This window comes from Gymnoscopelus braueri (genome assembly GCF_963280865.1).
Source record: "Gymnoscopelus braueri genome assembly, chromosome: 21".
In the NCBI taxonomy this organism is placed as follows: Eukaryota; Metazoa; Chordata; class Actinopteri; order Myctophiformes; family Myctophidae; genus Gymnoscopelus; species Gymnoscopelus braueri.
This window is the reverse complement of record NC_137623.1, coordinates 37,399,119-37,416,033: the sequence shown is the minus strand read 5'-3', so window position 1 is coordinate 37,416,033 and position 16,915 is coordinate 37,399,119. Positions and strand designations below refer to the sequence as shown.

At 43.6% G+C, this 16,915-nt stretch overlaps 1 protein-coding gene across 5 annotated transcripts in view; it reads right to left on the bottom strand.

The window, feature by feature from the left end:
• Positions 1-16,915, bottom strand: part of col11a1a (collagen, type XI, alpha 1a) — a 124,794-nt gene that overhangs the window by 97,554 nt on the left and 10,325 nt on the right. For all 5 annotated transcript variants that reach the window (XM_080417212.1, XM_080417211.1, XM_080417214.1 and 2 more), the window contains exons 3-4: positions 16,660-16,873; positions 12,635-12,797 (exon numbers count right to left, since the gene is read on the bottom strand). In XM_080417212.1, the coding sequence (XP_080273338.1) occupies positions 12,635-12,797; positions 16,660-16,873 (377 nt within the window). The remainder of the gene's footprint in view (positions 1-12,634; positions 12,798-16,659; positions 16,874-16,915) is intronic.

Sequence of the window (16,915 nt, the reverse complement as noted above, 5' to 3'; positions counted from 1 at the left end):
CCGGATCGCTGGCGTAGCGGCCCGGGCACCTAGGCTCAATGTAGCCTGACAGCGTGTCGCGGATTTGAGTCCCGATCCCGACGGCCTTTGCTGTGTGTCACTCCCCACGTCTATCTCCCCATTTCCTGTCAGCTTACTGTCCTATCAATAAAGGCATAAAAGCCCACAAATAAATCTAAAACAAAAAAAGTATAGCATCTATGTGAATAAAATTGTGTACCTCGCTCTGACCTTTGAATTGCCACAAACAATGTAAATTTCACATGCGCGCACGCACACGCACACACACACATACACACACACACACACACACACACACACACACACACACACACACACACACACACACACACACGCATCCATGTGATAGCGGGAGGAAGATCAAGTTCAGACGCAGGGTAAATTATTATTATTACCGCGTGGGCTTATCCCCGGGAAATCAAACAAACATGTAACATCAGGACAAGAAGAGCAGCACCTGGCAGCCATGTGTGTGTGTGTGTGCTGTGGTTTAGGTGTTATTTATGAGCAAACAAAGCCAAGTATAGAAGCAACAATACTCCATATCCACTCCTGGCACACATGGCTATGACAACCACATGCTCGATCACTGTCATTGTCACCCTCAAACCTTTAGGCGGCAATTTGTACACTCTCAGTTAAACCACATGAAACCGTCCCTAGCGTCCTCATTCTGGGTCAAACTTTCAGTGAAAATAGCACATCTACACGCTCACAACACGTGTTGTGCTGTAGAGCGTCTACATCAGTGGTTCTCAAAGTGGGGTCCGGGGACCCCCAGGGGTCCTTGAGGGGGTTCCAGGGGGTCCCCAGCTAAATGGTAGATAGTTAGGAACCAAATGGACCCTTATGGGTCTGTAACTCAGAGAGTGTAGAAATGGAACCAGATGGACCCGTTGATTTTACAATATAAATTGGGGTCCCAGAGATAGAAATGCCATTAAATTGGGGTCCGTAGCCAAATGCATGTCAAACTGGGGGTCCTTGAAATTAAACTGCTAGAGCCGTACAAATCTTCTCTTATAGGGGGCCTTGGCATATCTTTTCAAATGGGGGTCCGCGGGCTAATAAGTGTCAATTTGGAGGTCCTTGACAAGAAAAGGTTTGAGAACCACTGGTCTACATTGGCTATTTTCAGCAAAGGGATTTGGTGTAGAGGGAGAATAGGAGGGGGCCTAGAATAGACCTACTCATACATACCTACATCAACAAAATATATCATCTCTTTCGGGTGGAAACTCATATCATATGTCCAAAACTCGTACTTTTCAGGATTCAAATTCAAAAGTAGCAAAAGCAGCAGATCTACAAGCTCAAAATGTGTCGCTTCGTGCTGCGTTTCGAGCTTGTGGATCTGCTACTTTTGATGCTTTTGTGTGAAGCTGTAGTATGATCAAGTAAGGCGTTAATTTACAAAAAAACACAAAAAGTTACAATATGGAGATAAGAGTTTTTTTTGCACGACAGCAACGATATAGGAGTGGCTAAATGAACACATTTGCTTTGCTGTCAGGCAGCCCTGTAATGTGAATAGTGAATACTGCAGCCAGAAGGCCACAGACAGGGCTAACGTGTCTAGGAAGATGAAGTCTGAATGATTCCATGTGTCTGGACTAGAGCCTGACCGATATATCAGCCTGGCCAATATATTTATATTTCTTTTTTTTACAACATTGGCATCTGCAATTCTGCACCCGACATGTCCCGAGTAAAATAAAAAATACCATGTAGAATGTAGATTTCTTGTATTTTGAATAGGGCTTAAGTGGTTAAATAAAATGACATTCAGCTTATGTGTTCATTTTCAAATGTATAAATTTAAGTTACATTATTTCAAGATTTTACAATCTTTTCTTTACAAAATAGCGGTCAAAAACACAGGTAATCAGTGGCCTATAGGACTGTCCAAAATCGGGATCAGCCTCAGACCTAAACATCGGTCATCGGTCGGCGGCTCTACAGTCTGAGCTGAGCCATCCAACTGGGCCAGTCTCTGAACATGTCACTGGGGAACACAAGCATAATATACTGTACACTATGTACATGTATGGTCAATGAGAGCACAAACCAATGCTAAACAGCGGACCCGCCTCTCACCGCCATCAGGAATAGTAAGTATAATAGCATAGTAGAGGGGTGAAAAGTGAAAACCTTAAACACATGGTTTGGCAAAGTTGCTCAGAACCGCTTCGCCTATGGTTTGAGGTTGGGGCACTGCAGCACACACGACTTCCGTTCCAACACTGTCTGGTCTCACCCTGGGTTAAAAGAATAGCCAGTGGTGTAAAGTAACTAAGTACATTTACTCAAGTACTGTACTTAAGTACAATGTTGAGGTATTTTTTACTTTAATGGAGTATTTCCAGTTTTCAGTACTTTTACTTCTACTCCACTACATCTCAGAGGCAAATATTGTACTTTTACTGCACTGCAATTGTTTGAAAACTTAAGTTACTGGTTACTTTGTAGATTTTGAGTATTATTACAAAACATGCAGAACCACTTCAGCCCTTTATACATTTCGGCCATTTGAAAATAGCAGATCTACAAGCTCACAATGCGTCGCATTGTGAGCTTGTAGATCTACTATTTTCAAATGATTTTTTTAAACATTTTATATATATATATATGATACCTTGTGAAACGGGACATTCTGCATAATGAGTCCTTTTACTTTTGGTATTTTGATACCAATACTTTTGTACTTTTACTCACTCAAGTAAATGTTTAATTCCGGACTTGTAGAAAACCACTGCCGTACATCAATTTTGATCTACATTAAAAAAGACTGAAGTTCTGAATCTCTTGATCACAGTCTGGGGGTTTTGAAGCAACACGAGTGCTTCAGGCGGGCAGCTCTCTCAGATGTGGACTAATTAGAGCCAACTCTAGGCAGGGTTCAGGCATTCGCTGTCGGTCCTGACGGTGACACGCGGGGTCACACCGTGTCAGCTTAACTCAGGGCCAGGCTTGATCTCTCTCCCTCTCTCTCTGTACCCCTGCTGACGCTCTGCCCCCAGACTTGGCACTCCGGTTCACCCGTTGCCCCCATGCCATGCCACCGCTTGTTGCAGTGGTTGGAAGAAGTACTCACATTTTTTACTTGAGTTAGGGTAAAGTATCAATACCATACGTGGTCCATGTATAAATACAAGTAAAAGTATGGTATTCGCAATTTACTTTGGTAAAAAGTACAAAAGTATTGGCATCAAAATATACTTAAAGTGCCAAAAGTAAAAGTACTCATTATGCAGAAAGTCCCATATCAAAAGTTTTCCAATGTATAAAATGTACAATATTTGCCTCTGAGATAATAGTGGAGTAGAAGTAAAAGTATAGAAAATTGCAAATACTCAAGTAAAGTAAAAAATACAAAACATTGTGACAGGCCTAACTCCTGGTCAAATATGACTCAAATGCAAGTGAAAGTTGTCTGTCAAATTTGTGTGTGTGTGTGTGTGTGTACGTTTCCATATGTGTATAGGGCTGTCACGATAACACATTTAAGTTGACGATAAACATTAATAGTGGAAATAGCTGATCTATAAGCTCAAACGTGTCGCACCGCGACGCATTTTGAGCTTATAGATCTGCTATTTCAAATATTTTTGAAAATATCTGACATTTGTTTAACATGGAATTGATTATGACGATTATGCAAAAATAATTGCGATTATATAAAATAATTACGATTAGACAATTATGTAATAATTGTGACAGGCCTATATGTGTATAGGCCTATATACTGTATGATTTTATTTCATGTGCAATTTTGTCTCAAAAATAATTAGACTCCTTTTCTCTGTATGGTGCACCGTTTAGAATGTAATCCACCTGCCAGAGGACAAATAAATGTTCTCCCAGGTCTGATTTACAATGGCAAGAATTCCCCCGCTGCCTTAAGTGTCAAACTGAAGTTGTGCAACGATCTGTTGAGGGATACGTTTCAGAGAGAGAAAGTGTTGAGGTCTGTGTGTTTTCCTATGGGACGGGCCTTAGCGCAAGGCTGTTTACACTGCTATGTCAGGGATCCATAGATCTCACACACACGCACGTGCACACGCACGCACACACGCACACACACACACACACACACACACACACACACACACACACACACACACACACACACACACACACACACGCACACTTTAGACAAGACATTCTCCTGACACGTTTCAGCCTGTCGGTTACCTCTGTGGTTTTTCACTGGCAGGCCTCGATGCTTTAGCTGCTCAACTATTATAAAGTACAGCTCCTGTCAGGAAGCAGAGCTACAGGACTCTACCTGTGTGTTCTGCTGCCAGGCACCCTATAACACCAAAGACAACGCTCACTCATCTCTGCTTTCCAAGTCCTTTTCTATTCCCCCCAGGTATCCATGTAAAAGGTGGGAATCTGACACAAAAGACCCAGGATTTGGGAAATTTGTTAGGGCAATTACAGAGTATACGGGAGGATAAATCCGGATGTTTCGAGACGAGATTTCCGCTCACATAGCAGTCAACGAACTGCCTCGGCCAGTGGTGGAAAAAGCACTCAAATGTTTTACTTAAGTAAAAGTATCAATTCTCTGTTACAAGTAACAACCCTTTTCATGTCAAGGTCCGTTATTTATTCGGCATTCGAGCCCCGGACCACCGTTTGATGAGATTTAGCCTCTGAGATCCAAAACGTAGCATATTTTGTTGTCGTTGGATACGATTTTGTCCACAATTCCATACTGTATTGATTAAGGGTTAAGGAACAAGGCAAGGTAGGCAAGAAGAGATTGTGTTGAACCAAGAAAGAGAGAGAGAGAATGCATGCTGGGTTCTAGAGGCAGACAGAGACTTAGAGGAGAGCAGCTGTAAGGATGAAAGATGTTTTGTGTTTGGAGACACCTGGGAAGAGTTATATGCTCAGTCCCTGGGCCTGTCTTGTACCACATACAGCAGAGATAAAAGGCCCCTGGTAAACTGGAGCAAACCAGAGATCTGAAACACAATATGTATGTTTGTATATATGGCAACAGCACAGCACAGCACAGCACAGCACAGCACAGCACAGCACAGCACAGCACAGCACAGCACAGCACAGCACAACACGGTAACCGGAACACTCGCCCCAAAACACGCTCGACCCATTTTTTCCCCACATCTTCTTGTATTTGTTTTTACTGAGGATAAGGTTAGAAACGTTTAGGGTTAGCCATAGTTTTACTGAGATTACGTTTAGGAATAAGGTTAGGTTTTTAAGCATAGTTTACTGAGGTTAAGGTTAGGAATACCAGGTGAGATACCGCCAGATTTGCCCGGGGGCGACTGTGTTTTGGGATGAGCGTTTTGGTATTCCACAACACACAACACAACACAACACAACACAACACAACACAACACAACACAACACAACACAACACAGTACAGCACAGCACGGCACAGCACGGCACAGCACAACACAGCCTCCGAAGTGTATGCGTCAGGCAGTGCCAAAAGTCAACAAAGAGAGAGAACAGGATAGAAAGAATGAGACATTTAGTGAAACAGAAAGAGAATGAGACAGGTAGAGTGAGACAGAAGGAGAATGAGAGACAGATAGAGTGAGACAGAAGGAGAATGAGACAGATAGAGTGAGACAGAAGGAGAATGAGACAGATAGAGTGAGACAGAAAGAGGGATGGAGGTGAGAGGAACAGAGATGCGAGAAAGAGGCGTGATAAATGACTGAGATCTGTGAATTCACATCGGGCATTTTCTACCCATCCTTTGTTTGTGTGCATTCTCTAACAAACAACTTACATTGCTTTCACATTATCGCATGGCTGTGAAGTAAATTCTGTTTAAACATGTGTTATAAACTATAGCGAAGATTTTAAATCTTGAAATCCTCCTCTCTGCATGGCAGAAGTGTTAAGAAAAATGGAAAATGGAGTTTAAATTAGTCACAGAATGTATTCCTAATGAGTAGACTAAGTCCATTTGAATTATATAGCACAAAGCAGTCCAACTATGCTTACATTATTCTACAGGCTCAAAGTTACACCATGACCTCATCTTGACCACATGTCAGCATGGGATATAAATACACATGGGGGGGAGTCAAAGGTTAAAGCAGTGCATGGAAATAATATCCGTTTGTTGCGGAGGTGCTGTGAGAGAAAAATGAGTTCTTACACCTTGTTCTGACTGCTCAGTGAAGCCCAATTTAAATACTTTGTTGTGTGTAAATTGTTAAGTTTGCCAGCATGGCCGTATAGGAGTAAAAAATAAGTTGCTACGATGGTGCCACAACACTATCGCAAACATACGTGTCTGCCCTTTGCGCCAGAAAATGTCACAAAACACACCCCCATCGTTTTCATTGGGCCTGCATGCGCTGTCCCCTTTGGCTGGGAGGAAGTGACGTGCTAGCTAGCTAATATGTTAACATGGGTAGCTTGGAAACGGGTGATAAACTATTATGTCCATCACGGCTTGCCGACTCAGATGGCGTGCTCATTGACGCGCGAGAGACCATCAGCTGCTCGGCGCGGCGGGCGCCTCACAGGCCTCGCTGTCGGCACGCCTGCCTCGTTGTCAAGCGATGAGAAAACTCACAGCGACGTGGGATTTGTGTGGTTTTGAACAAAAATGTTCTGGGGCAAAAAGACATGCATCACAAAAACACATTTACACACAGACATTGCTTTGTCTCGCTGTCTATAACCATTATCACTTCCATCCTGTAATTACAGAGTGGGCGAATCAAAACAAAAGGAGCCGTCATCACGGGGCCTTTGACATACCTCTACCCTGGGCCTGTATAGTCCATCTCAGCTGTAATTAGACTGCACTGATACACTAATTAGCCATCCCACCTTCTCAAGACCTATACAATGTACTACAATCTGATACTGGGTAGAGGTCTTCACTCTCATAACTGATGAAGCTTGAATTTATGGTGCTATAAAGCACTAAAAGTGGTTCTTTGGCTCGTAATCGGAGGGGAACCTCTTTGGTGCTAAACAGCACATATATCTTGGTGCTATAGCACTTTCGTCAAATAGTGTTATATAAAACCATTAACCCATTAAGACCTGAGGCCGATTTTACAAATGCCTTCTAAATCAGTACTTCTCAAACGTTTTCGTGCCAAGGACTCCCGAATTGATATATATTTGGCCGCGGACCCCCATCTGAACATGTTTTGAGCCAGGGACCCCCCCAGAAGAGATGATTTGTGTGTGTGTGTATATATATATATATATATATATATATGTATATATTCCAAATTATTCAAACACAAATGAGCTCGTATATCTGCTACTTTTGAGAACCAGTGTTCTAAACCAATGTTCTAAATCCTAAGAAAAACTAAGCTAAAAGAATCCCTGTCCTCAAAATACAAGTGAACAACATAGATTAACTCCTTGAACATCTTAATAGTAGAATTCCTCTTTGTATTGCATGGAAACAAGCCCCTGCATGGGGCTTTTTGTGTTATCATTTTAGCATTGCCTTTCACTGTACTTCCTGTACTGTTAATAATCATGTTAATAAAGTATTCAATCAATCAATTAATCAAACAAACCAATAGAGAACCTCTGAGGAACCAAATAGGGGCTTAACAGGTGTTCTTTGTATGACAGCAGTGCTACAGAAACTCAACCGCCCCAAGGGAACCTTACTGGTCTATAACTCTCAGAGTGTACACATAGAACCAAATGGACCCTTAGGGGTCCAGTGTTTTGTGATCAGTATCACTGTGTGCAACATTTAGTGCAGCATTCCCAAAATGCATTCAAAGTGCTTTTCTCTTTGTCTTTCCAGTGTAAAACATTCTAAGCTATTAAGTCTTGCAGGGACAAACTGAGCACTGAGGAATGTTTACCTGTCAGGCATAGAGGACACGGAGACGTGTGTGTGTGTGTGTGTGTGTGTGTGTGTGTGTGTGTGTGTGTGTGTGTGTGTGTGTGTGTGTCTACAGTACGTGCACGCGTGCATGTGTGTGTGTGTGTGTGTGTGTGTGTGTGTGTGTGTGCGCGCAGCATGCACGTGTATGAACATCTAGGTGAGAGTGCATTTGTCAGTGGCTGTTTGTTGTATTTGTGCATGCGAGTGTTTGAACGCACGTGTGTGAAAATCCAAGTGAGAGTGCATTCGTCGGTGGTGGTTTGTGTGTGTGTGTGTGTGTGTGTGTGTGTGTGTGTGTGTGTGTGTGTGTGTGTGTGTGTGTGTGTGTGTGTGTGTGTGTGTGTGTGTTGGCGTGTGTGTGCGTGTGCGTGTGCGTGTGCGTGTGTGTGTGTGTGTGTGTGTGTGTGCCTCTGACAGGTAATGTCAGCTAGGGATGAATAGATGGTCTCATGGCTTTGGCTCCATGGGGGGGAGAGGAGGGAGGGAGGGGGAGGTGGAGGGGGCATGCAGGAGGGGAGAAGAAGGAGGAGGAGAGAGAATGAGGAAGGTCTGACGGGGCAATGAAAGGCCCTTATTCATGCACACCAGATCCCTTCACAGGTATCGCATAAGAAGCCATTTATGAGAAATATAGGCCACAGACGGAAAATAATCCTGAGAAGTGAGCGAAAATATCACAAAACAGCCAGAATAACACAAAATAATATGTGTATGCAACACACTGTGTCCAATGTGACATTATACACATACACTTCAGGTTCTGGTACAGATTTTTATAGTACCAATTACCTAAATATATCCCAAACATTCATCTCGCAGGACTTTACCAGCAAGCAGGCCCGGCCAGCTCCGCAGCACTGACTTCATGTGTATTCTCACACTATAAGGGTTATGACTTTAGAGGACTCGGGTGTTCCGTACCCTGTGCACCTCCCAGAATGCAACGGGGGGCTGTTTGGATCGTGAGGAAAGTGGAAACAGAGAACAGACGGGGGGCCTGTTCCCAAAAAACTCAGCACACAGCGACAACCCTGTTAGCAGGCTCTAATTTTCTAACTCTGGCTGGGCATACTATCTATCTTTCATCCAGTTCAACTGTAGCTGCTGCATGGCTACAGTACTCGTTCATACACCTAATCACAACTGACAGGAGACAAATGTAATTTTCTTTTACAAAACAAGGTTACTCACTTTCAACCCCCATTTTGGCCATGTTATTATAGGCAAAAATAGCAGATCTACACGCTCATAACATGCGTTATGCGTTGTTCATAGACGGAACATCCAAGTGACATCTAACATCTAGGCCTGTCACAATTATTACATAATCGTCAAATTGCAATTATTTTTGCATAATCGTCATAATCGTCATAATCAATTCCATGTTAAAAAATGGCATATATTTTCAAACAAAAATAGTGGAAATAGCAGATCTATGAGCTCAAAACCCGTCGCGATGCGACACATTTTGAGCTCATAGATCGGCTATTTCCACTACTAATGTTTATTTTTAAGTATAACGTAACTAAATATGTGTTATTTGTCATATCTGCCCTGTGCAACTTTTGTTTCCGAAAGCTAAAAAGCCAAACAGAAATAAATTTTGTATCCATAATGTTCCATTAATTTTCAACGACAGAAACACAATTAAATCGTTAATCGCAATTATTTGAGTGATAGATTAATCTTCAACTTAAATTTGTAATCGTGACGGCCCTACTAACATCTGAGAAAGGGAAGATCAAAATGCCCCCCCCCCTCCCCCAAAACAATAAAGAAGACATGATTTGATTTACAATTCTTTCTGAGGCAACCCACTCAGAAAGAATCACCGGGGCGATGACACGGCCCATTGGAAAAATGGCTTTGGGACAACAGACAGCAGTAGCAATCAGTCAAAGCATGGCACCCGAATAATGACTGGCTGTAAACAAACCAGCGTGCTCTCGCAAGCAGCAAACACTAGCCCCCACCCCCTTGCATTCACTCTGAATACACCCCACCCCCCCCACCCCCTAACCCCTGTGTATTTCAATCTCACATGACAATCTGGCCATTGTCAAACATTATTTACATCCACCTGGCCCCTTTACTGCTCTTACACCTCTGGCTGAGCTGCATGTGTCTCAGAACAAACAGACACTGAAAAGGGCAAGGGGTTTGTGACAAATTTGACAAAGTAGCCTAATGCATATAGGTTCCAGTCAAAGGAGAGGGCAGCGGCTCAGTTTGAGAGACCGCAAGGGGCAAAGTTCCAGCAAATGCTTCCACAACGGCACACACAACGCACACAGGTCAGTCTGGCAGTAATTCCTGTTGCTCAACTGCGGTGTACCCACCACAACAGAAACAATTGGCTGTTTCTTACTGAAAAGGGGGCATACATACACAGCATTATGGTGGCTGCTGCTGATCACCCTTCCTGCACCAGATGTTAACAATGAGAGCACTAATTGCTGACTGCCTCGTTCCTTGACAAAGTGCTTCTTTTTTTGTGTCCCTGCCCCAGTCACTTTACTCACTCTGGACTATTTTGACGTCAGCGGAACTGAAATTTGATGTATGGTACAAACCCCGTGTGCACTGTGGCTCAAACTAAAGTTGACCCTTTATGAAATAAAACTATATCATCCATGTTAAATTAAGTCTGAGGGTGTAAAAGCGGACCCAAATGAACACATAAGGCCAAATGAACACATAAGGGTCCCATCCGATATTAAGAAGCAGAGAATCATCTAAATATTACAAAAAGTTTCTGATCTGTTCTTTTAAGCTGTCATTATGTTTACGTATTGCTTGACATTGGAGAGGAGAGAATCACTCACATGTTCAGCAAACAGCCAGACAAATGCTGGGGGGAGGGGGGGGGTGTAATCTGTATTGTATTTTGCTTAAGAAGGGATATAAACTCAAAACAAAAATCAAACTTTTCTGCGTCTAAAACAGTGATGTTTAAAGTTTGTCCTCCAGCCACTATCACTGCCTACAAGGAGAATTGGAAGTCATATCCTCACCTCCACTGGCATTTGAATTCAAAGTAAACCCCACAGATTACAGTAGGAGCATCTTCAAGGACACATTCCACCAAGAAAGGTTGTGTGTCTGCGTGGACCTCTAACCTGTGAAGCTGCACTGTAACAGCAGGCTGCAGGTGGAGGACAAAGATCTCCTGAACTAAGTGTGTCTAATTACAAGGTAAAGTTAACCTCCGACAAAGAACCTGTGAAGGTTAATAATATAAGCCGCAGCAGCATGCATGCTCCAACCGAGAAGCCGTTTGAAATATGGACAGAAAGTGTTGAACACTACAATATATCCACAATGTAAGATGACCATTACGTTTGCTACTGTAGGTCAACAGTGATATGATGGATGTCGAAAACGTGGTTCCTTCGCACACTTTTCAGAATGTCATTTTTACACTCAGAGGAGAATTTACGATGTGGATTTTGCTGTGCAGGTGCGTCCGAACGGATCCTTACTGTGCTGTCATCAAGCCCTATTCTAGTAACCTATCAGCTAGCTACATCAAAGACCTAAGTAACGAGAGTTATGGTTGTGCTTGATTTATACTTTGTTGCATGACTGTGTCATGCACTGGAAACAGCTGATCTACAAGCTCACAACGTGTCGCACCATAAGTTTAACGTGTTGTGAATTTTGTAGATCAGATATTTTTGGTGCGTGACACCGACCGACACAGAACGAAGTATAACTCAGGCTTTAGTTCTTCATAAAAGCAAGTATGGAGACCATCCTTGAACCCACAGCATGGCACTGGCTTCTATTATCCCACATTCCTTTTTGGAAACATCAAAGAGGGGAAGCAATGCATGGTTGGTCGGGGTATGGGAACTCGAAAACAACATCGCCCCACTTTCATAGAACAGCTACAAACAAACACCTTTGCCAAAGAGTGAAAGCTGGAGCTAATTACCATCATTTGTGATGTGATGCTATGTAGCACCAGTCCAAAGAGTTGGACAGACAACAATGCAGGAATTTGAGTGTGGCACCCACGGCCGTCTAGAAGAGTGTGTGTGTGTGTGCGTGAGTCTTGGAAACCACTGGACCTTCACACGTTGCCAGTAGGCCAATGAAGTAAATCCCTCAATATTTTCACATATGTTTTATACTTTTTGAAACAGCTTACTGTTTAAAACTTTAATATTATACTGGGAGTCCAAGGAGAGGAAAATAACTCCATATTTGGAAGTCAGTATCACGTCACAGCGATATTGCATCACAGTGTCAGTCACACTCCTCATCAGCATATCAAGCAGACTTTAACAGTTAACCAAAGCAAAATTAGTTTGCTTGTCTCTTCATATTCTCACTAATTGAGTTACTCAGAAGCTGGTATACTCCTGTTCAATTGTGAACTTGCAAGCCAGACCCTCTGAAAGACTGAGAGTAAAGAAATACGGTATAAAATAATTCATACCAATAAACAATATCATGACGCCTAAACGGTTTCCACCCCTCAAGCAACATTAAAAGGGTCAGACGCAGGCTGTGTCTCTGGAACAACATGCATATCACAGGAGCATTTATAGTGAACTGTAGAGTGCGTTCCCAGTGTAAAGAAAGGTCTGTGTTCCTAAGGAGCTTAGGACAATAGCAGGTATTTACAGTGGACGCTGGCTGCTCACCGAATGCAGCACAGTCTGAAAACAGACAACACACATACAGTGTTCATACCACAGACAATTAAGACACGACATTATGCAATCAATTTTTACCTGGAACACTTCCTCATCCAGAAGCCTGGTGCCGAACACGGTGATGCCATTGGTGTTGATGGCGGGACGGTCGCTCCTGTGGAGGGGCTTGGTGAGCTTCTTCTTACAGTCCACGATGATGGTGACCGTCTTCTTCTCCACACTGATGGCAATGCGGTGCCACCTGGTCGAAGACAAAGACAAAACATAATGGGAGTTAAAGCGGCAGTGGGGGCACCTCACCAAGAACAAACGTGGCCAATAATAAACCTCACATATACTGATCAATGTAACCAAGTTGGAGAAGACTCATTTATGGATTGGTTTGAAAGTCCCCAAAGTGGGGTCCGGGGACCCCCAGGGGTCCTTGAGGGGGTTCCCTGCTAAATGGTTGGTAACTCTGAGAGTGTACAAATGGAACCAAATGGACCCGTAAGGGTCCATTTGGTTCCATTTGTACACTCTCAGAGCTATGGGGGTCCATGGCCTAATGCATAGTAAACTGGGGGTCCTTTAGATGACAAAGTTTGAGAACCCCTGCTATAATACAATCCAAATTCCAAATGAAGAAGTCTTAACAAAATGTTCTATAAAGGTGAATACAGAAAGTGCAACTTCACGTCTTTCCTCTGCTGCTGTATATACTGTAGAAGGTCATATCTGCTGTCTCCGTATCGTGACATTCATGCAAATTTCGCGAGGGACTTGCGTTGCTTATTATCGGGCGTTTTAATTGACACCACCCACAGACGGCAAAGGGTTAACCAGGGTCACACGTGAGTCTGACACCTCCCCGAGCCACTGCACCATTTGCCACTGCACTTATAGGGGGCTATTGCATTCCGGGCAGCGGTGGACCTGCATTCTTGCCCCCACTCTTTGGCCCTGTTTAACGCGGGATTACACTCATTAAACTCCAAACTTAATCCTCCTTCTGGGTTACTCGGCATGACAGACACGGTGAACATTGTAGAAAGTGTGTGTCAGGATCCAGGAAGGCCATGGCTAGCCGGAGCAGGAGGTATACAGTCAAAACATTGTTCAGGGGGTGGAAGATGAGACCCCAGCGCCCGATGCGGCTCAATACGATGATATGGTTCAAAGGTGCTTACGGAGCATTAAATACAATTACAGATTTTGGTCAGAGTTCAGAATTTTGGTCAGAATTTGGTCAAAAGGGATGATCGGTTTTGAGAATTCCTTATTATCGCAGGCCACTCTGCGGAGGTTAGCCTCGGAGATGTTCAAATCCGTCGACCAAATGCTACATAATATGGAGAAATTCTAGGCCAGACAAAGGGGCTTATAGCCGCAAATAAACGTGCACCCTCCACTTAGTGTTACAGTGGGAAGGATTACCGGTCATCTTACATGGCAGTGTTGCAAATACAGGTTTCAAATAGAATAGCGGCCGGATATATATATATACATATACAGTATATTCCAGTTAAAAAAATCTAAATGCATTAGACAGGAGGAACAGAGACAATTTAACAATAACACTGTAAAATCCTGAGCATAGCTGTGCAGGTGTAAAAAATGGGCCAGGCAGTTAACACCTGCCGCGCTACGAGCTTGTAGATCTGCTATTTTTGAAAAATCGAGACATCTCGTGCAAATCTTTGAATATATTTTTAAAGTGAACATTTTTAACTAAAATCTTATCTGCTTCTGGGGGTCCCTGGAACAAAATATTTTGAGATGGGGGTCCGCGGCCAAATATATATAATTTTGGGGTCCTTGACATGAAAAGGTTTGAGAACCACTGACATAGTAACATAAGTTAGTTAAAATCGGAACCTCAGGTCTAAATGAGTTAAACGAACACTCAATAGTTTAAAGTGTGCAGTCGTAGCACAGATTAAATAGATTCATAACTTATACATTCCACAAAAGCTCAGTATAAATCCTCTCAGTCGCATCTCATTCTATTTGAGGGTGGGGGGGGGGGGGGTAGGGGGGACTGCTCTTTTTCACAGCCGCAATATTATCATTGTGCCGCTCTGCTCAAGCACGCCGTGTAGATTTGGGTAACAATGAATGCACACCCAGGGAGGCTCACGCTATAGTCACAGAGGATTTAGAGAAAAGGCCTGAAGTTGGAATGCATCCAGATCCTCTAAATGCTAAAAAAAGATCCTCCACAGAGAACACTGTCCAGTGTGCAGTCACAAAACTCACACTGGACAAAAGTAAGTCAAAGTATATTGGCTATAGGATGGTTACAATTTCTCTCATCTGAAAACCTGCTTGTTCAGCAGAGGACATGTTTTTGGGTCAATCTACTGTATCTGCTTGTGATTATTGAGTTATTCTTAAAAGTGATGTTTTGGTTTCATCTCATCAGTGTTAACACGTCCTTGTAAATGAGCTGTCTCTCTGGGTCAACAAAACATCTGCTGACCAGGTTATGACTATCCTCCACAAACAACCGAACCGTCACAACACACAATGCAGTTTGCCTGCTGGAAAAGAAGACGACCCTTGCATTCAATCCTCATTCAAAGGCGTCATAAAACGCTTTGTCAACAAAAAAGAGAGAAAAAGTTGTAACTTTCCCAGCAGCCTCTCTGTTTGTTCTTGCGCTTGCGCGCCCCCACAAAAAAGGGCTCATGTCGGCTAAGCCAAGGCTCCGAGTGAGAACTCTGGGGTTTTCTGAACCTGGGAGGAGAGGATAATCAGGCCTTTCGCTAAAAAGACTAAGGGAATCGCTGCACAGAATCTGATTGGGCGAAGGTAATCCACGGGGCTAATAAGGAAGCTGGAGTGCTGCTCCTTCCCCCTCTCCCCCCTACCATCCTCTGCCCCTCCTCTCTAAAATAACAGAGGCAAGTGAGTTCATGGCTGAGGTCAGGCTGGCCATGGCAGTCCCCGCTGCGCAGTGTCTCTCTTATCTCTGACCCGTCTCTATGCCCCTGCACCGATGCCCAGGAAACCCCCCGATGGGATGTATAATCTTGTGACAGGCACCTGCGGCGCGATGACGGGCAGAACCTGTGTTGTTTTCCTGCTCCGACCAAGAGGAAGAAATCAGCGGGGGGTCACGGGGAGTTTTTTTAAGGAACACCCGAATGCATTTGACCATTTTTAAACCCATTTTTAAACCCATTAAGACCGGGAAAGCATTTTGTGTCGTTTTTCTTTGGCTATTCAAAAATAGCAAATGCACAAGCTCGTAGCGTGGCACTCGGTGCCACGCTATGAGCTTGTAAATCTGCAAAAAAAAAAATTGTGAAAATGTGTGCAAATCTTGGAATATATATTTTTTAAAGCGAACATTTGTAAAATATTTTGTTCCTCAAAGATTTGAGTTACAAATGTCCACTTAAAAAAGAAAAAATCACACCCAGTGTGAAGTGAGCGGTGCTATTTATGAGTTATTAATTTCATCATGCATCTCGGTAGCCAATCACAGCACGTCCTGCGAAGTGACGTGCTTACATTTTTTACATTATTATTAATTTCATCATGCGTCTCGCTAGCCAATCACAGCGCGTCTGCGAAGTTTGAAGTTCATTTCATCATGTGTCTCGCTAGCCAATCACAGCACGTCCTGCAGAGCTTAGCCTATGGGCGTGTTTTCCACAGCATGGCGTCACAGCGAAAGACAAATTTTCACGACGGAAAGAAAAACTTTCACCACGGGTGGGTCCTAAACCCTCTTATAGGAGCGGTTGCACTGCTCAAATTTTTTTATATTTGCACAAATGTTCATGATTTTTCAAAAATGGCAGATCTACAAGCTCATGAGCTTGTAGATCTGCTATTTTTGAATAGCCAAAGAAATCTAAAATGACAGAGACACGTTCCCGGATTGAATAGGTTAACTGGATCCTTCACAGGTCTATTCTTGGGAGTTAAATGTGTTTTTTCTCAACTCAATCACTATAATTCCGAGGGCTGCTTAAACCGTAACGACTCAGTCTCTCTCTCGATGACCAACTAAGTCACATTTCAAACTCTGGTCCAAGCCACTTGTTCTCTCTCTGGGTGTCCAGAGTGTGTGTGTGTGTGTGTGTGTGTCGTCCGACTAGTTTGTGACTTACTTCCCGTCGGCCAGGTTGAGGCTGCGGAACAGCGGGTAGTCCTCCGGCGCCGGCTTGCCGCTCTGGTCCTCGTACAGGAAGACGGGGGAGCGGCCCAGCTCCACGCCCAGCTGCTGGACCCCCTGCTCGCTGTAGATGGACAAGAGGAAGGTCTGCAGGCCCGCCTTGGCGCGCACCGTGGTCAAGATGGAGAAGTCCTCGGGGAACACGCCACCTGTTATACACAGACGGGGCAGGAGGAGGAGGAGGAGGAGGG